This window comes from Hippopotamus amphibius, chromosome 1 (genome assembly GCF_030028045.1).
Source record: "Hippopotamus amphibius kiboko isolate mHipAmp2 chromosome 1, mHipAmp2.hap2, whole genome shotgun sequence".
Lineage (NCBI taxonomy): Eukaryota > Metazoa > Chordata > Mammalia > Artiodactyla > Hippopotamidae > Hippopotamus > Hippopotamus amphibius.
This window is the reverse complement of record NC_080186.1, coordinates 52652212-52675602: the sequence shown is the minus strand read 5'-3', so window position 1 is coordinate 52675602 and position 23391 is coordinate 52652212. Positions and strand designations below refer to the sequence as shown.

Sequence of the window (23391 nt, the reverse complement as noted above, 5' to 3'; positions counted from 1 at the left end):
GACATTTTCCAAATAGGTTCTCTCAGTCTGTGCCTTGTTTTTTCTGTTACTTAAGAGTGCTTTAAAAAAGCTGAAGTTTTAAATTTGATAACATCTAATTTATTAATATTTCCCTGTATGATTTGTGCTTTTTGTATCTTATCTAAGAAATCTTTCCTATACCAAGGGCTTATGTACTAATTTCTAGGAGTTTTATAGTTTTAACACTTTCATTTATATCTGCGATTCATTTTGAATAATTTTTATATATGATGCAATGGAAGAGTTGAAATTTCCTTCTTTTTAATGTGAAGTGCACAGTTGTTTCAGAACGATTTGTTGACTCTTTTCCTCATTAAATTATCTTGGTGCTTTTGTGATTTCATTCATTTTATGTTATTGAGATTTGTTTTCATCTGAGAACATGGTCTGTCTAGAGAAACGGTCCATGTGCCTTTGAAAAGAATGTACACCTTGTTTTGAGGTGAATAGAATGTTCCATAAATGTCAATTATATCAACTTGTTTGGTAAAAAAAAAAAAAAAACTGATAGAACACAAATATATTGTAGTATGGCTTTCCATCTTTGAGGACAATATCAAGACTTTCTGTGTTTATTTTCTAGATTACTAACAATACTCACATTTCCATAAATAATCTAACATTTCCCACTTCTTTACATGTTAATTTATTTAATCCACAGTAATCCTTTGAGCTAAACATTATTATCCCCATTTTATAGATAAGAAATTGTAATAGCACCTACAAAATATACATTGTATATAATTTTCTCAGGCTCTTGAGAAAGTTCTTATTTTTCTAGAGAAAAATTCAACAGTGAGAAAAGTGGTTAACCAAAATTAAAATTCCAAAGTAAATTTTCAATCTCTTCAATACTGCTAATGCAGGTCCTTTATAACCTGGAAGCTCTCCCATTCTTCTAAAATCTTTTCACTCTGGCTAAGATGTTTCTACAGCACTTCTTATTCAAAATATGCTAAGCTTGGGGGTGGCTGTGAAGATCTGCATCAGTCCTAATAAATTCATACAAGAAGCATCAAATTCAATAATAACCTGAAACGTGGCCTCTCATGCCTTTTGCTAAACCTTCACCTGGCCTTGCAAAAAATATTTTTGAACTTTAGAATTTATTACTTAATTACAACGAGGGATGGTAAAACCAATTAATTAACTTGTCCCACAAATTTTAAATTGTGTTTATGTGTCATCTAAATGTCACAGGGGATAACAGTTCTACATACCACTGACAAATGGTGAAAACATGCTGTGTACAACTATAAGTGTATTTAAGACTGACTTAAGAAAAATATTCCATTTAAGACTGTTTTTTCTTCCAAGGTTTAGCTGCAGAAATAAGTAAGCTGAGCCCTTTAATGTGAATCAAAGTGGCATTTAGAAAATGAACTTTTTTTCTATTAGTTCTCCAATAAGCACAAAAGCAAGAAGAATATCTAACACTTCTTTTGCAGCAAAATCACTTTATATAATTTGCGCAGAAATAAACATCAGTATGTGCAATGGTGACTGCAAGGAAGATGGGATGGGGGACATCTAGAATTTTACAAATAAAAATAAGATCAAAAAAACCCAAAGGTATGTTACAAGGCATAACTACAGGAATATAGTGAAGGCAGCATTAACACTAAAGATAGATAGGTGGATAGACAGACAGACAGACAGATAGATATAGATATATTTTTTAAGTGTAAAGCTCAGAACTGATAAAGGAATTTTTTCTTAACTAGGGATTAAACTGTTAAAGACTATCAAGTTTTTCTTTCCATCTTTTACTGAAGTTTTTGTTTTTTTTTTAAATTTCTGAAGCACTTCTCTACTTTAACATGTACAATATTCAAAATATAATACTTGCAGATAATGTTTTTTAAGAGGGTAAGAGCAATCATTATGATATATTTAGGAGAATGCAAAAACATATAGATTCCAATGGTAATGAAAATGTAGCTGAACATCTAAAACCACATCTGAAAGGTGTTTTCTAAACTAAATCCCAGTTATCAATATGTTAACACAAAAAAAAACCCACTGAATGTGTTCATTTAGTCCCAGTTAATTTTGGCTAACCTAAACTTAATTCAATCATTCTGCAAGTATTTATCAATCACTTACCATGTACTAGGTAATACAGTAACATGGAGAGGAAAAAATAAGTATCAATACCTGCCACTTGCTTTATATGCCCTAATAATTAACCAATATATAAACTTCTAGAATCTTACAGTATTAATATTTCTTGATAAAGATATTTCCCAAAATATGCATTATTTGGAATCAACAACTCACAATTCAATAGTATTCCAAAGAGAACTTCCAATAAGGAAGAAGGTTATCTGGCACAGAAATATGCCAGCAAAAATAAAATAGATATAATCTATTTTAGTAATCTTAAATCACACTGCCAAAATGTGAAATTTAATGTTCTTACATAATGCTCAAAGTATTTTTCTTTCAATCTATTCCCGATGGCCTTATTAAAAAAAAAATTGATTTTTATATCACTTGGCATTTTATGTGCTTTGATAGAGACATTTTGCTTTATTAAACCACAGTGTGTTTAGGCAGCACTAATGTATTAAAATATGCATCTTAAAAGTGAAGAGATTTCTTGCCAACAGTTTTAATTCTCCATGATAATCAGATGGTCTAAAAATACTTTAACTGGTAAACTGGTATAACATATAGATGTCTCCCTGTGACCTTTCACATTGTGCCCCACCCCAAATGCATCAGCAACTTTACCGCAGTTATAACTGGGATATATATAAATACATAAATATTATATGTTCTATATTAAATATAAATACAAACTTCACCAAGAACATTTCTACTTAGTTACGCTCATTGAGATTAATAGGTAAGGAAAACTATAAAAACCTTCATGTGAAGGGAAGGGAGAGGAGAGTGAGGATTGGGAATGACTGCTAATACGTACAGGGTTTCTTTTTGGGGTGAAGAAAACGTTCTTAAATTAGACTGTGGTGATGGTCGCACAACTCTGAATATACTAAAAACAACCGAACTGTATGCTTTAAATGGGTGAATTTTATGGTATGTGAAATATATCTCAATAAAGCTGCAGGAAAAAAACCCTCCATATAAAAAAATTCATCAAGTTCCAGTCTCTAAAAGCATCCATGGGTACAAAACTATTGCTTCCCTTATTGTCCAGTTTATATCATCTATCATTTTATTCACTAAGGGAGCTATCAACTGTAAAGGTAACCATGGAAATTATAACACCCCACCTTTGGACAGTAGCAACATACATCAAATAATTCAGTTCTGCCAAAGTCAATGAGTGCCTTAAACAATTACTACTTCATGTAACTTTAATACAAACTAATTGCTCCAAAAAACTCTGTATAGGTTCTTATACCTGATAATCCAAAATGCTGAATCCCAAGCCTTTATGATCTTTTACTAGTTCAACAATCTTGACTTCAGGAGACCACAGTGCTAATTCACCATCATCATCTTCTTCAGTATTGACGTCTATATTGTGGTCAGCCTGAAATACCAAAGAACATAAATGCTTTAAAACACTGTCCTTTCAATTTTGAAAAGAATTAACATATCCGGAATCTCATAGCTTCTTCTCAAACTGAGGATACTCTTTGGCATGCATAGTTTTTCTTTTTAATCTTTTTAAAAGGGGCATGCACTGGGGCACATATACTTTTAAATGTTCATGAAAATTCAAGCACTTAAAAAAAGATTGTTCATATAGTTGTTTTTATTTTTAAGTTAAAGTATCTGTTTCATTCAAAGTATTAACACTGACCTCATACTAAAATGAGTTCTGTCATCCCATTAGAAGCATAAAAGGAAAAATATGCAATTTAAGAAAATATGAAAACATCATACAAAGTCAAAGCTAATAAGATATTTAAGTAGCAATACCTGAATTCACAATTACAGTCAGAAACAAAGATATCAACACAGACAGAGGCCAGGACAGGACACAGAGGTACCATTCCCGTTTGGCTCCTAGAGGTCCTCAAGAAAAACTTTACTAGAAAAATAAGGTGAAAAAAATCCAAGTCTTTGGGAATCATGTAAGTCTAAAAACAGGTAAAAGTCAGAGTTGAAATAATGAAAGCCTGATCTTGGAGGAAGTAGGTCAGCACAACTATCCAGTGCACGGATCCTCGGTTACTTTCCCTGACTTCACACCCTGCTATCCTAAGCTCCCTCCTTTCAGGGAAAAGAGTCACTGCCATATGGAATTCTAGGAAGCTAAATGATAAAGGGTCAGTTAGTCGACTATGCAGCTGACTACTTCTGCTTTTATACTATTTATAGTGTTGTATTATTTTCATGTACTTTATCTTCCTCAAATACTCTGAACTTTTATCTGAGGTTCAAGAATTATATTCTTTTTCTTTGTGGCCCTAGCAATTAACAAAATGCCTGGCTTCTAGGATAGAATGGTGCAGGCTACCATAGAGTTTACCATGGTTATCCCCTCAACCCACAAAAGTGCATGGCTCATAGTAGGCACTCCATAAATGTTTGTTCAATACATAATGAATCAATCACCCATCTTTAAGTGGGCTTCCCTCGAAACTCTTTTAAATAAAGCTATAGACTAAATAATAATTTTTAGAATTAGACTTCTTAAAATTTTGAATGATCTTAGTAAGTAAAATGGAAGTACATCATTCCTATGAATATAATTTTGAGTGACCTATATAAGAAAACCCATTTAACAGAATCAAAGCTGGTGGTTGTGGCAGTAGGAGAGGGATCCCTCTATTATGGAAGAGTAAGGCACCACAGCTAATACAAAAACATTTTAAAATTAGGGCTGGACCAGATCTCAAACTGTCCCCACAGAACATGTAAAGTCAATACTCAATCCACGATTGAATCTAAACATGGGAACAATTTCTTGGTTCTTGAATTACAGAACTTGAAATTAGTGGGAACGTTCTGGATCAATAAACTTCTGTTTATATCAATCTGATGTGAGGAAATGATACATTTAAAAAGGAAACACATACTCTCCAATAAAAAGTAAAGTTACAATGGCTAATACAATATGACTGATGTTTTACTGGGGCATTTAATACCTTCACTGATTAATAACCATTAGAATTTTGGCTGAGCTGCCTAAGCAGATAGGGTTTAAGAACCTAAGATCGTATTGCAACAAATGAAAAAGACAGACAGAAAAGAGAGCCAGGATTTTAAAGAAACCGCATATAATTTTAAAACCCAAGTTTACAGAAATTTCAAAGCATCCAACATATGAGATATTATACTCCAACGTGAAATATATCACTTTGATACAATCAATTCTGCATAACTCCTGTATTTACAGAATAGAAAGCAATCAACTAATGGGCAGCAAGGTTGACATTTAGCATAATTCAAAGCCGTTGTTTACCCATTGTGGTAATATATGACAGATGGGAGTACAGAGTCAGCAAGCTGAGCTGGTGATTTACACACCCTAGAAGATTAGATTAACGGCATTTTTATCAACCTTTAGAGGTAAGCTATCACCCACATTTAATTTTAGTAAAGATTGCAAGAATCACAAATGTGTGGTATTTGAGTCCCTTCTTTGTAATATGTTTACCAGAGATAAACATTTAAAAAAAATTATCAATCAAAAATCAATAATTTACTAAGCACTTCTTATATGCCTGGTAAAGAATAAAAACACCAAGAGATATAAAATAATTTTAAGATTTGACCTCTGTCCACAGGAGCTGACTATCTTGTAAAAATAAATTTAATATACTCTAGAGTATCTGTGACTACAGGACAGTGCTAGACTCTTGTATTTTAGAAAATCACAAAATAAAGACAGGTGGATGGGAGGAGCTGAGAACAGCCATAGCTAATTTTTACTGAGCACTGTCCTTATGCAAGGCATTGTGCTAAGAACTTTGCACACAGTACTTCTTTTCCTTCTCTCACCACTGATGAGGCGAGTAAGTACAATAAGTATCCTCCTTTTTCAGAGGAAGAAGATCAACAGAAAGGCAAGTTATTTGCTCAAGGATTCAAAAATCATTAAGTGGTAGAGGCAACATTAGAGTCTGTGTATCTTGAAAATCAGACCATAGGTAGGTGAAAGTGAAGGCCCTGTGTATCTAAACTGGTGTTAATGGAATTATAATCTAAAAGAGCCTGGAAAAGGGGAAAGTGACATAAAAGATAAAGTTACAAAAATGTAAGATAGCAAAGCATGCGCTTAAAACTGTTTTCATAATTACAATGCTCTTTATTTTATTTATTTATTTTTTAATATATTTATTTATTTATTTATTGGCTGCATTGGGTCTTCGTTGCTGCTCACGGGCTTTCTTTAGTTGCGGTGAGCAGAGGCTACTCTTCATTGTGGTGCACAGGTCCCTTGTTGTGGTGGCTTCTCTTGTTGTGGAGCACAGGCTCTAGGTGCGTGGGCTTCAGTAGTTGTGGCATGTGGGCTCAGTAGTTGTGCTCATGGGCTCTGTAGTTGTGGCTCACAGGCTCTAGAGCACAGCCTCAATAGTTGCGGCACACATGGGCTTAGTTGCTCCATGGCATGTGGGATCTTCCCAGCCCTTGGATCGAACCCGTGTCCCCTGCATTGGCAGGCAGATTCTTAACCACTGCGCCACCTAGGAAGTCCCATAATGCTCTTAAAAAAAAAAAAAAAAAAAGACTGGGACTTCCCTGGCAGTCCAGTGGTTAAGCATCCGCCTTCCACTGCAGGGGACGTGGGTTTGATCCCTGGTGGGAGAATTAAGATCCCACATGCCACAGGGCAACTAAGCCCTCATGCCACAACTAGAGAAACCCACACACTGCAATGTAGACCCAGCACAGCAAAAAAAAAAGAAAGAAAAAAGACTACCAGGAGCACAGGAAGTGTTATTTTATTCTCTGACCTTCTGAAGGCTTTTACAGAAATTTTTAGACTCATTTCAAAATTGGTCATAGATCTTCGTGTTTTTAAAGCTCTGAAAAAGGGAAGTCCATTAGATATTCAACACTCACCAACATCTTAAACGTATTAAGATGAACTGATCTGAACTGGGAGCCAAAAGTAAGGAGCTCTGGCAATTACTGAAAAAAGGTTCTCTAAAATCAAAGTGCATGCACATTAATGTTACCAACTTTTCAAGTAAAGAGAAAAGGAGGAAAAGTTTCACATTAAAGAACAGTAACAGTTTGAAAAGCTATGCATTGTTGCCTTTGAGAGCTACTGTTGTCAATTAAAAGAGGAAGGAGGCTTTTCCCTTCCCCTTCATATCACAATACACTCTCAGGGCACCCTTGATGAAGGGGCATGCCTATAGGCACTGCAGTGCGAGTGTTCATTCAGTACCTCCATTTCAGGAAGAGGGGCTTCAGTGGTCCTTGGTTCATCTACAGAGGCTTCATCATCAAACAACCGTCGACAGCAAACCAAGGTAAAAGGAGGTGGCACTTGTTTAAGAAAGGAGACCGCTTCTCGGCGAGATTTCCCATAGAGCTGCACGCCATTGACCTAGAAAGATAAGGGATAAGTCAGAACTGAGGAGGCTCCAAATGAAAAAAGCAAAAATCTCTTGCTTACGTCAATCTATCAAAATGAAAACAGGATATCATTTTATTTTCCCTGTAAACAAACGGCCTAAATTTAATCATTTTAGTAGTAACAACAACAACAAAGAAATCCCTAAAATTTATAAAAATTAAGGCTAACATTTTACTGAACTTCGGTGAATAAAATATAAAATGTGCACAGAGTACAACCATTACTGGGTATGTAATTTGCCTAATTTTTCACACCTCCATGCTTTCTTCTTTCTATACTCCAATGTTGTATTCTCTCATCCACTCCCCATCTCCCCTTGAATATGTATTCAGTATCGATCATAGCTGTTTTAAGACCGCTTCCTTTGGCTTTTTCATTTTGTAAGCATATCAATAGAGATATTAACACTAATTTTTAAGGCTGTTAAAACTGCTCTCAACTTACAATGTGTAGGTAACAAAATCTAGGATACTTGGCTGTCAAAATTTAGCGTTGGTTCACAATTTTCTTTCACACCCCATAAACTCTTAATACCATCCTAGAAAAATCACTTCTATAGGAAAGAAATACACATAACTTTGCTTCAGATCCATTCTTACATACTCTGCTGACACAGCCATCAAATGTAAGAAGTGTGTCAGGTTTTCAAATTATTTTACGCTAGGGTCCTACATGTTTAAAAGAACAAAAAGATAATCAACTATTCCTTATTAGTGATTAATGTTTATCACCAAAAAATTATCTAAATTTCATATTATATATATAGTGCATAGTAACAACTCTTTGCACCAAAGGTGATTTGGAAACATAAGTCTATTTTAATTTTTCATATATGCGACTTTAGCTCAAGGAGTTCTCTCATCTGTCTGCCACTCCCAAAAAGCTGAGGCATAAACACAGTCCAGGCAACAAATAATCTTTTCACATATGACTCCCACCTTCCTGGGAGGGTTCAGCAGCGTTATTAATTCTAAAAGTATTTCTGATCTGGCCTTAATTTCTGACAGGTGCAGTGCTAAAGTCCAGATAACTGGCAGGGTTGACTTTCCTGGGAGGAATCTTTCCACAAAATCTGTCATTGCTCAGAGGATAAGAGCACAGTGGGTTGTTGGAAGCATCCCCTCAACAGTGGTCTGAGCCCAGGGTCATTCATCCCTTGGAACCACTCTCGCCTATAACATACCCAGCACTTAGCCATCAGACCAGACATAATCTCCCTGCCTCTTAATTATTTACAAAGAAATCACCACATTGTAAAGAGGCCCATATGTGCTTCAGGGAGCTAGTCCTAGAAAGTAAACACTGTCTCCCAGGACTTTATGGCTGAAGAAGGGGTCCAGAGGATAGCAAGTTCAGCAGTAGATTAAAGGTTTTTCCTGGCAGAACTGCAAGGCAATCTTCACACACAAATGGGGAGGGAGGTACTTGCCACTGGTCACACCATGTCCATGGTGCCAACTGGTGCTATGAGCAAAAAAAGTTCTAAAATCAACCAAATGGGGAGTAACATACTGAAAATAAAGCAAGAGGATACAATCAAAGCAGGAATTCTACCCATGCACAAGTATTTTAGCTTGTGTTTCACATTACTTCAACAAATTAAAAATCCCTTTTCAGGTTTTTATCTTGCAGTACATTTAAATATTTATTTAGCTCATTATTTATTCATTTGAATTGTCTCCAATTATTATAGCAATGCCTGGTAGTCCTCCTCACCACTCTCTATCACTAAAGGGATTGGTCACATTTCCCATTAGCAACTCCTATCTAAGGGGATTTACAGCCTCTGTAAATAGCTGCTCTGAGCTGAGACTTGGCACAATGTTCTAACCCCGAAGCATATTTGTGTTCCTGGTTTTAAGCTCTAAAGAGTACATTAAATACACACACACACACACACACACACACACAGAGAGAGTTCAGGAGTTTATTTGGCTAACTTTACAGGGACTTTTTAATTTCTATATTCAGTTGTTCAGAAAAAGCCAATTTTTATTTTACAGTTCACAATATTTTTCTAGACTCTTCAAACCCTCCTAAGTACTGTCAAGTCAATTATTCAGACTTTGTGACTAGAACACACACACGTATTCATCTGCAGAGTACGTAATACTGTATGAGTATTGTTCCACTACTTCATTCCATCCCCATTCAATCCTATCCCATAAAGGCTGCTTGTGCCTTTTCATGGTGGTGATGTTGCCAGTAACTCACAGTGATATAAGGTATAACCATTATCTTTACATGGACAATATTCCATTAGATCCTCACAAACATAGAGTGAAGGAGGCATTTATTGATGAAGAAAATGATTCTCAAAAACTGTTGCATGCTAGGACACATGGCTCAGCTGTGGCAAATTCAGAACCAAAAGCAGCTCTTTTGACTTGCAAACCTGTGCTTCTTTCCCTATCCCAAGTTCTTTCACCAGAAATCTATACTTATGAATTCAACCAGTCTTCATGCTACCTTATTACATCACATTCTGTTACAAGGCAGAAGGCCCATGGAATTCCAATCTCGGCTGAGGCACAGAAGACTCAGTTGATGGCTGGGATCACCTACACTTGCTCTACTCAGATCTAGTCAACATTTCTTTATCACCTACCATGTACTAGTAGTGAATTATATTTAATGCTCCTGAGTTGCAGACTAAAAATGCTTTAAATAATACAGTTTATGTTATGTATATTTACCACAAAGAAGTAAACTAAACTGGTTTTTACTCATATTTCCATATCTCCCAAATAAATATATCTCATTTCTCAATACCTAGTAAGTATATATTATGGAAATGTTTTCCAAATGGTCTCCAATCTGCAGATTATCATGTGTGATACCACAAAATTATGCCACATACACTGCAAATCAGAAGAGAAAGACATGATTCGGCACCAAAAAATCCATAAGTGACAGAGTAAAGTCTAGGGCATTAATCTGCAATAAGCATCCCAATATCATTCCCTGAACGTCTCTAAAAATAAGCCATTTGCTACATCTTAAAACAGGACCCCAACACCTGGCCTCCCGTGCTTATGACAGAACTTGCCAATAGTCACAGCACTTTTCTCTCTGACCTCAAAATTCAACTCAGAATTCTCAACATTCTCCTCTAGGTGACTGAACACTACTTTAAAAACCCAACAAGAAACCTATCTGCTATCATTGCCATCCCACTTTAAGCAAAGATAAATTTTAGAAGGAAATCTTTACTTCAAGACCCATGGGATTCTAATCTTGGCAAGGGCAACTGGCTTGATTCTATTAAACCCAACCTAGGACTTCTTACGGATCTAACACTTGGGAGAACCCTCTTCTACACAGCTTTCTCTAAGCATTCTTTCTACACAGCATTCCTCACATCTTTTTTTAGAAGCTTAGAAAGTAGTGTGACATACTGAAAAACCAGTGAAATGGGAGTTAGAAGACATGAACTAAGTCATCACTCTACCAGTGTATAAAGTTGGGGGAAATCAATGCCTTGTTTTCTTATCTGTAAAATTAAGTGTCGTTGCTTGGTTTGTCTGTTGTGTTGGCTACAGAAATTTCTAATGTAACAAAATCTCTCAAGGCAGTCATGTCAAAGCAGAAGTACTCTAGAATTGCTCTGACTGAAGAGAGGCTGAGAAGTGTGAGTGAGCCCAGTAGAGGCTGCCATCTTGAGAGGAGGGAGTCCCAAGGAGACAATGTGAAAGCCAGTCAACAACACAAAAGCCTAAGGTTATCCAGCTCTAAACCTTATTAGAAATAATCAACAAAACCTGCAAATAAATGTGACTACATGTTCCAAGCAACGGTCAGGGATTAGATTCTTAAAAAGAATTTTGAAAAAAAAAAAGTACTAATTATGCTATCAAATTAAAACAGGACATTAGCTTCTTTCTTAATCTTTAAATAAGCACTCAAAAGGACATTTCAGGGACTTCTTAGGTGATGCAGTGGGTAAGAATCCACCTGCCAATGCAGGGGACACAAGTTCGAGCCCTGCCCCAGGAAGATACCACATGCTGCGGAGCAGCTAAGCCCGTGCGCCACAGCTATTGAGCCTGCGCTCTAGAGCCCATGAGCCACAACTATTGAGCCCATGTGCCGCAACTACTGAAGCCCATGCGCCTAGAGCCCATGCTCTGCAGCAAGAAAGGCCACTGCAATGAGAAGCCCACACACCACAATGAAGGGTAGCCCCCGCTCGCCGCAACTAGAGAAAGCCCGTGTGCAGCAACCAAGACCCAATACAGCCAATAAAATAAATAAATAAATAAATTTTAAAAGGAGATTTCAGGAGTCCCAAAAGATGGGGAAAATGAACTGAAAGCATATTATCTACTCCTCTTATCATTATATAAGTTGTTAGTATTTTTCATCTTTATTTTTTCCAGCTTTATTGAGATATAATTGACATATAACACGTACAGGTTTAAGGTGTACAGTGTAATGATTAGATATATATACTGTGAAATCATTACCACAATGAGGTTAGTTAATACATCTATCACCTCACATAGTTACCATATTTTGTTTGCATGTATGTGTATGTATGTGGTAAGAACACTTAAGATCTACTCTTTCAGCAACTTTCAAGTACACAACACAGTTTTGTTTAGTATAGTCACCAATTATTTTTCAATCTAAGCAGTTGACATTACACTAGTATTGGTGATGTAACTCAGTGGGTTTCTGGTGAGAACACATTTTCCTACAACTTGAAAATTCCTGCCCTGTGTCTTTTTCCCCCCTCAAAAATTTTACCTCAAGAAGCTCATCTTCTGGCTGTAGGAGGTTCAGTGCATCAAGAGGACCACCTGGAGCAATCGATGAGATATAATGGTGCCCATCAAAGGAATCCACTTCCATGCCAAGCCTCAGCGTGTGAATGGGCAGCAGCTGCAGCGAAACACAGAGCAGTGATATAAACACGACAAGGACGCATCTGGCTGTTAATCCTCCATCAAGTATTATTTTGACATGAAAGCCTCACCTCTTGAATCAGATCACTAAAGTCCCAAAAGAGATAATAATGGGAAAACTAGCCTCAAGTAAAACATGAAGTCATTTGTCTTCTTGTTTTCACTCTTTTCCTCTCAGATTCCCTGGGAATGGAGAGACAGACGTACAAAATCTCCAATTCTAAGCTCTGGCACTCCAAACTTCCTATAGTTCCCAGTATGTATTCTGTGTTTCACTTTTCTGCAGGGCGTCCCATCCCTCGGGTCATCTAGCTCCTTTATATTACCTAAGCTTCCCTCACACTTCAATACCAACACAGCGTCACTTCCATGAAACCCTTCCTGATATCTGAGTTAATCCACCTTCATCTAGGATCCAAGACCACCCTATACACATCTCCATCACAGCTCACAATACACTGTGTTTAAAATTCCTATTTTCTTCACTGCCTACCCCCCCCCCCCGCCCCACCCCGCCCCGCCCCTTCCCACGTGAGGGTATCTTTTCTCTCTATAACCTCAGGCCCTAGAATAATACCAGGCATCTGAACATGGGCTCATTACATGTTATTTGAATTAATCCATGAAAGATGGTACCTCTTTCAAGATGTCTTTTTCCATCTCACCAGCTTAAAAGAGAACAATTTCTGATTTGGGGAAGGCATGGGTGTGTAACAAGGAAGGCAACCATTATTCCACTCTAGGCCTGGTTCTGCTGACTTAGAAGGATTCATATGGGTTCAGCTATGAGCTGAAGCATTAAGAAACATTAACAAACAAGCATTAAGAAACTCCAGCCAATGTCAAGGTAAAAAGATGAGCGTCTTCGTGTTGTTGGTTATAAAGGTCAAAGGCATTCACCAAACTCCATTCCCTTGACTTTCAAAATTAGAACTAATGATTTCTCATTGTGGGTGTATACACTTAAATATTGTAAATGGTACTAATTATGACATATTTCCTGTATCAATAGTCTGTTTATCTAAAATACCTAAAGTACATCTCTCATGGCACATTTGCTAAGGAGAAAACCCTACACAAAGTGGCATCCACAACATGGCTCTTTCCCTCACATTTCCTTTTCTCTGTGATCACTCATTCTGGAGCTTGTCACCTCCCCCTTGTCATCTGCTCAGAGTCCCCAGAGTTCCGCAGGCCTTGCTTCAGACCTGGGGCTCATTTCTGTCCCACTACAGACACACAGACAAATGTGAAGTGGCAAGGGGTCCAGCTGACTACGATCTCAACGGCTTAAAACAGGCATGAGGGACTCCCGGCCTTGGGCTAATTTTCTGAAAATTAAGTGCTCTTGACCACCAAGCAGCTCAGGATCTACCTGCCATCTCTGGCAATAAGATGTTCCAACAATGCGAGGGTAAGATTGTTTTCACTCTTGTCCCCCCTCTGTGATTTCTTTCTTTCTCACTGCTGCCACCTCATTCTGTTTAGTCATGGTACCAAATCTTGTCTATCAAGCTAGGAGACATTAGGGTCGTTTTCTTTAGCACTGAAAGGTAAACAAAAACTCTGAGAAATGTTTCTGTAACAACAGTTTACCCATCCATCTCTGCCAGCTCTCTTCCTCCCTTTGTTTATGAGCCGAACACTAGGGCAGAAAGTGGTCAGTGGGTCCACTCGTAGGTCATCCCCAACAGTGTGCTGAAGCCTACTTGCAAGAGCAGATTGTTCAATTTCCAGGAGTTCTGCAAGCCAGTTGCTGATGACAGCCGTTATTAAACATGAAATTATAAGATTACAATTAAATAAATAATATTAAAAATAAATGTAGTAAGTACTCAAAATCCATCACTTCCTAATTATTTTGACCACATTTTATCTACGTTCTTGAAGTGACATCTGTGTGTTATACAAGTATGATGGAAATACTCTCTATCTAAGAATTTAGGGAATACCACAGGGGTGAACAACTGAAAAAGCCAGATGAAATGGTTGATTTGTCTAGCACCAAATGCATCTAGCTCAGGTAATATTAAAGTCACGCTCCCATGGAGAAACCTGCAACAATGAAGTGCTATTGTGAATCGCTACCTAACTCCGTGTTCATTGATGTCATTTTGGTAGCTCAAAATCTGCCATGGTAGAACTACTTACACCACAGATACCAGTAAGCGCTACAAATTAGGGTTGCCTTTTTTTTTTTTTTTTAGTTTGGACGTGATATCCAGCATATATTTACAGAGTGTAAACTGTGTGCAAGGATTTGAGCTCCGTCTTCAATCACACTGAACAAATAAACCAGAAATGATGTTTACAAAATCTGTCAATCTAAAAGACGCCTACCCAATACTCATTCTGAATCTAAATCTGAGTGCAGCTGGGTTTCTGAGACTGCATGTTACATGGCTGCAGGCTTCTCTACGGCAGCAGGACTGTTTAATTACCTGTCCCAGCTGTATTTAGCAACTAAACAAATCAACCGTTTCATCCGTCTCTTTCAGTTGTCCACCCTTTCGGAATTCTGAGAGCAGAAAGTGCTAAAGTGACAGGAGTGGGTGCGACAGACAGATGATTGATGCCCTCACACACAGAGCACGTTGTGCTTTTTGATGCTTATTCAATGCGCTTTGCAAGGGGTCCTATTTAAATTGACAAAGCTAATGAGCAGCAGGATCTTCATGATCCTGATATGACAAGTAAAGGATACAAGGAAATATATCCAAGGAAAGTGTGACCGTTGTGTGATTTACTGTCGGCACTAAAATCATGAAGATCAAATGAGATCAAGAAAGCCAGAGGCCTTGAACCTATGAGTGGAGAGACCTGTCAGGAAACAAACTGCAGCTCATTCATTTCACTAGTAGCTCTACTTTCAGGTCCCTCAAACAAGATATTAAAATGCTCAAGTGGGAATATAAATGATGTTGCTCCAGGGGGAGGAAAAAAACTTCCAGAGAGGAATAGCTATGTCAGTGGGATGGGAGAGGATGCTTCCAAAAAAGCTGAACTAAAAATAAAACAGAACAGAAAGAACCCTATGATTAGTTCTTATAACACAAACACACACACACACAACTCACTCTCTCTCTCTCTTTCTCTCTCTCACTGGAGATATTACATAACCATTTATACTTACAGATTAGGTGGAAAGAGTTGCTAAATTTACCACAAATAAACAACAAACTTTCCAAGAATGAGGCTACGACTTTTAAATTAATGGTGAAACACAGGATAATGCCCTCCAAAGTAAGCTATGTTCGTCAGAGGTTATGCAAGACAATCAGTCTAGCAGAGCTTGATTTATATTAGTTTTTCTCACCCATCTAAAATTTTAATTCTGCAGAATCCCCTGGCGGTCCAGTGGTTAGGATCCCACACTTTCACTGCTGAGGGCCTGCTCAGTCCCTGGTCAGGGAACTAAGATCCCACAAGCCACGTGGCACAGCCAAAAAAAAAATTAAAATAAAAAATAAAATTTTAATTCTGAGTATTCAAAAAATACACATTACATACTCCGCTGTACAGAAATATATTCAAGGGTCTCTTCAGTTAAGACCAAGGTCAAGGCCTTTCTCACCTTCTGAGATGGCCCATGCTCTGTCTGTGGAGTGTGTTTCTCTCTAAATAAATCTCTAAATAAACTTCTTACCTATCACTTTGTCTCTCACTGAATTCTTTCTGTGATGAGACATTAAGAACCTGAGCTTCAAGTCCTGAAACCAGGTATGTGATCTCAGTTGGAAGACCTTGGGTTTTGGCCAGGTTTGAGTCCTGGTCTCTTGGGTTCAAGTCCCAATTTGGGTTTAGGCTGGGTTTGAGTCCTGGCACATGGGTTCAAGTCCCAATCTGAAGTGCATGGTTTCACAGCCTTTATTTAATACTGAAATTATTTCAAAATAAAGTCCTTTTAGATGACCACAAAATACTGAAATATATTAAATACATAAAAATTCACAAGTTTGTATGGACATTACAAGGGGATAAAAACCCATTGCTCACCTTCGGAGGTTGCTAAAGCATCAGCTTGTTATTAGGAAAATGGATAAATAAAGGAAAAGAATCAAGCATGTAAGAAAAAAAAAAAAGACCAAGGTCAAGCATCAGTTGACATTTTTTCCATTTCAGGTATCATTTCTGTTACCTGTCTGGCCCATATCTAAGCTTTTGACACCTAACCCCACGCTGTGCACTTGTGACTCTTTCTCTACCTTTGCTCATGGTATTTCCTCCACCTAGAATATCCACTGTTCTTATTTCTCCAAATGCATTCTTTAGAGTGTAGTTCATCCTTCTAATAAGCCTCCATCATCGGTCTTGAGGAAGTAATCCCTCCCTCCTTGAATACACCTGACCATTTATCACTCAGGGTTAGAGGCACTGACCCTCCACACAGTCTAAAATCTGGGTATAACTTATGGTCAGCCCTTCTTCATATCTGAGGATGGTATGTGGTACTGTAGTATTTACTATTAAAAAAAATCTGTGTATAAGTGCACCCACACAGTCCAAACCCATGTTGTTCAAGGGTCAACTGTACACATAAAGCATGTTAGCAATACTGCAACAATAATTCTCAGTGATGGGAAGCAAGGGAGGGATCACAGTTTCCTTTAGGATCCTCACTCCAAACCTACAAGATCAGAATACTGGTCACAAGGAACAAAACAGGGCATGTGAATTCTGAAAAAGCACCTCTGATGTTTCTGATAGGCCACCTGCCCTAGTGGATAACCACTGTCACTACGGTTATTTGATTCTGTATCTTATGTTCTCCACTCAAAAAGAGACCAGAAAATATAAAATTACCCGCTTAAGAACTGGTAACTGGTTGGTTGCCTCTGAGGAGGAGAACAAGGGGACTGGGATGGGAGGGAAACATTTTTTGCAGCACTTCTTTCGGTAACTTTTCAATTTTATGTCTTTTTCATATATTACCTATTCAAAAGAAAAAACACAAAGAATGGCACAGACTTAAGAGCCAGATAACCCCTGATTTGTTTCCTAAATTTTGCCACTTAATAGCTGTGTATGATCTTGGGCAAGTCACTCTACCTACCTGACACTCAGTTTTCACATATTAAAAATGGAGAGGAGGAAATAGCTGCTGACCTATAGGGGAAATAAAGGAGAAAATGCCTTTAAAGCAAAACACTGACCCTCGTCACTGAGTGGGGGCCCAGCACATCCCGCTGCCTTCAAAATTCTACTTGCTCAAACAGAGTGAGGGGCAAACTCACATCTTAATGCCCTTTGGCTCAGAGAATGTAATTCAGGAAGGAAATAAAGTGAAACCTGTCAGTCTGTCTTGTCAAAACCAGAGAACAGGGCCTGGTCTTTTGTTTCCCACACCGGGGATGTTACTGATGCTCACTTCGTATCATGATTAATGGCCAGCAGAGAGGTCACTGGCGTGAGCATAAGGCTTCTCCTTACAGTGCTGTGATTATCTTAACAGTGAACACTTGCCAAGAAAGCCATCCCTAAAAGTGCAAGTCTCCCCAGATGCGGGAAAACTGTTCTTGTCTCATGATTAACAGCTTCCTAGAAGCAGCGCAGCTAATGCTCAAACCACTGTAAGTCGCTTTCACCTCTCTTTCCCTACAACTCCATTCACCTCAAAGCAATTTCTTATCTATCAACACTGGGTTGACATGTAGGAAGATGCTTCTGGAACTGGCATCCCTTCAAGAGAAGCAGCTCTGAGGCAGTAACTGGAGCGACCAACTAAGGACAGTGAAACCCTTAGAAACAACAGCTATAGCCACGAAACTTGATTTTCCTAATCAGAAAGCTGATGGGACAGAGGAAAAACCTACAGCCTCGACCTCAGAGCATGACACCACCCTACTTAGAAACTTCCACTGGTGCTACCTGGCACTGAGAATAAAGCCCAGGCTTATCCATGTGAACCTCGAGGCCCTGTAGCACCAGGTCTTCCTCACCTAACATCGCACTCTTCATTTAGTTTGGCCCAGACACTCTGAACAAACGACTTCCATTCATCCCACAGGCCAGCTTTTTCCCACCTGTACCCACCACATTCTTACCCTTCGAGCCTGAACTCGGAAAGACTTTCCCTGGCTCTCTGTCTGAAGTGCCCCCCTACCCCCAGGGTGCTCTCAGCACCCTGTTTATGCTTCTTGAATTATCATCACTTCTTACAATCACTTCTTGGCATCACCTCTTACAATTTATAACTATCTTCTCAGGTTATTTTTAACCTGTCTATTATCCTGCCCTGACCCAAGCCCGGGACCCAAGCTCTAGGAGAGTGAGGACCTTTTCTATTTTGCTTCCCACAGCTGGTAGCACAGTGTCCGGCATACAGTAGGAGCTCTGTAAATATTTCAGGAAGGAAAGCATGCTCTCTAAGCTACAAGCTGCCTCTGCTACTATCCAGCTGTGTAACTTGAGGTGATTCATTCAACCGATGCAAACTTTAGGATCCTCGTGTGTGAAATGGGTTTGGACAGGCCAGTCTCCTTTACATATTGTAGGGAGAAATTAGAAGCTACAGAATTAAGAGCTAAACTTACAATTTTAAGATGATTTTTTAAAATTATAGTTCATCAAAATAATCAGTCTGTGGGGAATTCCCTCGCAGTCCAGTGGTTAGGACTCGGCACTTTCACTGCCGAGGGCCTGGGTTCCATCCCTGGATGGGAAACTAAGATCCCGCAAGTCAAGTGGCACGGCTCAAAAAAATAAATAAATAAAAAATCAGTCTATGGACATTTATAGTGGAAGACATTTATAATTGAGAAATCAATGTACCAAAGAGTAAATATGTGTGATAATTTCACATAGAAAAAGCACACATCCCTTCTCTGACATGTACATTACACAAAAGAACGGATATACCAACTACAAATATGTAAACATACACAGGCAACAACTAAATATGAAAAGAGAATGGTGCAATTATGGATAACTTTTTCTTCTAGTGCAAAAAATAAAAAAAAAACTTTTTGCTACAACAAAATTTCAATTAAATAATTAAATGTTTTAAAATAGTTTTTTTTTTTAAAGGCACCTTTAAAAGGTCAGAGACTAAATGTACTAGATGCATACAACTGGGAAACCAAACCACATTTTATCAGACGGTTCTTATGTGTTGGCACTGAGCTATATTAATTAGGGCATATATTAAATACATTTGTATTTAACCTTCTACAACATAGGTATTCTTGTTCATGTTATGTAGAAGAAAAATTAGGCTGTTTATTTCACCTCCTAAAGTATTTTCTCAAATACCACCTTCTTAATGAGGCTCTTCCTGGTCAACCTATCTAATATTGCAAACCCACACTCCTGAATTCCTTACCCACCTTCCCTGCATGGCACATATCATCAATACTATATAACTTATTACTTATTTTCCATCTCCTCCTACTAAAATGTAGGGCAGGGATTTTTTTTTTTTTCTTTTTTTTCTGTTCTCTTCTGAAACCCCAGCACCCAGTAGAGGACTTGGCACTGAGTAGACATCAATAAATATTTGATGAACGAATGAACAATTCAATGTACTGGTGAGGTGGTTCTGAAAGTCTGTTCAGCTCAAAGCCTTTCTACACCTTCATACCAGAGTAACTGAGGACAAATAGATATAATGCATAGAAGTTGATCAGGAAGAAGGTAAAGTTAGACTGGTGGCAAGGAACTAGGGATGAAGGCGAGAGGGAACATGTTCTGCCTGGAGAAAGACAATGACATTCTTTAAGATGTACAAAGTGTGGCTATGACCCTTTTTTATTATAGAATATGATGATACAGGGTCTTATGGCTTTGAACACGTAAGGACAACAATTAAAGCTGAACTGCACGATGAACTAAGCCTGAGCAAGGGCATTGTTTTCCTCCAAGGACAAATCTTGAGTTCTAACAAGCAAGGAGGCTAAAAGCTTCTCAGGAAACCTCTGAAAAGCTAAGCAAAGATTTCTACAGTGCCAAAGTACTGAGGGAGAACTGGAGTTCCAGTCTCACCACGGGGAAGGGACTGGTAAACACCCCAGACCCACTGGAATACCTGGTAGGCCACGAGTTAGGAGCAAAGGCAACCAGAGAGTCTGAACCTGACCTGCACAGTACCCTGCCCCGCTTCAGAGATGACTGCCCACCTGCAACACACACACACACACACACACACACACACACACACACAGTATCTCCTTATTAGAAGAAACAGTAACTCCTCTAGATGGAGATAGCATCACCCGAAGTCTTTTGTAGTTGGTGTACATAATATCAAACATCCAGTCAAATTACGGCACGGCGAAAGATACAACCAAATAACCACAATGAGAGAAAACATCAAACCATAGAAACACATCTAAAGTTGATCCAGATATTGGAATTAATTATTTTAAGTTCTTATAAGCTATGAATAATATGTTCAAGAAATAGAGAAAAAGATGGCAAATACAGGTTTTTAAAAATTGAGAATTCCACCAAAAGAATTATAATCTAAAAGGGGAGAAAATAAATTCTAGAATAGAAAAATATAACAATTAAAATTAAGGACTAAATAGGCAGATTAGGCACAGGAAATTTAGTAAAGCGGAAGACTGGTAAATAGAAAATATCTACTAAGAGTTTACTGTAACTTAACGATTTTTGGAAAAGCATCATTGATTTTTATGAACAATAGTAAAATTATTAACAATATCCTATGTGCCTGCAACTACTCTAGGCACATTAAATTTAGTTCCTGTACAACCCATGAGGTAGGTACTAATCTATTAAAATCTTCCTCTTACAGACAACAAAACTGAAACACAGAGTCTAGATAACTTTACAAGCTAGTGAATGGATAAGCCAGAATCTGAACCCAGGCAGTCTGACTCCAGAGTCCATGTCACCAGTAAACTATACTGCAGTAATTAATAATGTGAAGTTTGGTGAGGTATTTATATTTCTTACTCTTATTTTGAATTAAATTCCTCTCAACAAATTTAGATGAAACTAGTAATTAGTGACAAATCTAACCTAAAGGCGATTGTGTAAATAATTTGAAATTAAGTACAAGTTGTACCACATTCTTTCATATTGCACATCTGAGGAAAGCCTGGTCAGTTGGCCCACACAGCCCAGCAAGGAAGTGACTCCAAATGCAGGCTAGCTTACAAGGAAAGAAATGTTCTGCACAGCATCAGCTTTGAAAATTCCAACCTAAAAATAACTTCACATGTAACATAAAATTTTAGAAGGAAAATATTCATCACAAATACTCAGAGAAGGAAATGGTAGAACTAACTAAAGAGATGACTTCTTACAAAACCCACCTGGGGCACAGAAAACTCGTTTTGAATACTGCAGATGACAGCAGAATTTAAGTTGGGCTCGGCTCATACACCCCAGGTGGTATTACAGTATAACTTTTGAAACTATTCAGACAAGAAACTCTTTCCTTTCTCATCATTTATTGAGAAAGCCACCTGGAAGGCTTCTCTAAGTTTCAATTGCCCTGGCCTTTGATTATCCAGAATGGGGTCTCTAAAATTAATTTGTAGTGAGAGGTCACTAAAAATGTTAAGAAAAACTCTAAAAGTTACTTTCTGGCATTTTGCCATTAGAAATACAGGCCTCACTACAAAATTTTTTAAGTCCAAGAAAAAGCACTGCCTATCTCAAAAGATAAACCACTTTTTTGTCCTTAAATACCTGGACTGGGAAGATTTTTTTAAGACTATATCGTGGTCTTAAATTTTAGGAAACATTTTCAAAGGACTTACAATATCTGAAAAGCTAACACACTCTGCACAAGGCCAGTCTGCATACTACATTTAAGGCGGACAAGGCAGTCAAACCTGGGATTTTGGCTTCTGGAAGTGGTCCACGTTCTTCCCAGGCATACTAACCATCATGTTTCATAACAGTCAGAACCTACCACATTTCCAGAAAACCTCTAAAACTAAATTCTGAAAACTTTAGGTCACAGCACTAATCTAGTTTCTTTGACAAAAACTTAGAGAAAGTTCTTCAAACAGCAAAACACTGGCAACAGTTTAAAAAATAATGCTTACCTTTGAATACTTCTGTAACTCAGCATCATCTGCAATCTGTGTATCCAAAGTAGCAATCTAAATTCACAAGAAAAAATGTTTCCAATATCTGTAAAAGCGTAACTTTATTCCTTCCTAGGCTTTCTGAAAAAATCTGTGTAAAACCCATATCTTGATAACTCCATCTAATCTCTTTTCTACATTTCTGAAATCCACAACACATAACGTAAAATTTCAGAAAATATTCGCTTTTTTTGTTTTTATTGTTCTCCACAGCAATCTTTTTTCATAAATTATTCAAAAGTTGAACTAGAAGGTGATGGGCAAATACATGTACTATTTTTAAAAATCCATGACCCCTAAAATTTTAATTTAATCCTCCATTATATTAAAGCCATAAAAATTTTATTCTTTTGACAAAACCAAGAGTATGGTCATTTTTACTTCTAAACCTAGGCCTTGAAACAAAGTTTGCAAGGTCAGTAAAATCAGACAAGTTTGCAAAAACTGAAGCATCTGACTTTCCACAGCAAGCTCAAACCATTTTCCTATGAGAAAGAGCTGGCAAGGACACAAACAAAAGACCTGGAATGGTGGGAAGATCGTGGAATACTGAAGGCTTTTAATCCTGGCCTAAAACTATTGCCCTGAGCTTCAGTGGTGGACATCCGCAGAAGCAAAATACTTCACTGATGATTTGCATCTGTAAGTTGTTAATAAAATATGGTGCCTCTGGAGGGAGGGGATAAGTTAAACAGCGGTCCAACGAAAGCTTCTAAATGTACTGCACTTCAGATAAGAAGATTCTGGAAGAAAATAAACACTGGAGCACACGCATGCATGTATGCATGTTTGCACGTACGCATTCATTCGCTGTCTTGCCTGGCTTCTCCTTTCACTGCCTTGTCCCTCAGAACATGTTACAACTCTTAATGAATACAACTAATAATGG

The 23391-nt window shown here is 37.8% G+C and overlaps 1 protein-coding gene across 6 annotated transcripts in view; it reads right to left on the bottom strand.

Annotated features, from left to right (window-relative positions):
* PATJ (PATJ crumbs cell polarity complex component) overlaps positions 1-23391 on the bottom strand; it is a 335749-nt gene that overhangs the window by 265102 nt on the left and 47256 nt on the right. For all 6 annotated transcript variants that reach the window (XM_057712781.1, XM_057712798.1, XM_057712772.1 and 3 more), the window contains exons 14-17: positions 22461-22517; positions 12284-12418; positions 7343-7504; positions 3395-3526 (exon numbers count right to left, since the gene is read on the bottom strand). In XM_057712781.1, the coding sequence (XP_057568764.1) occupies positions 3395-3526; positions 7343-7504; positions 12284-12418; positions 22461-22517 (486 nt within the window). The remainder of the gene's footprint in view (positions 1-3394; positions 3527-7342; positions 7505-12283; positions 12419-22460; positions 22518-23391) is intronic.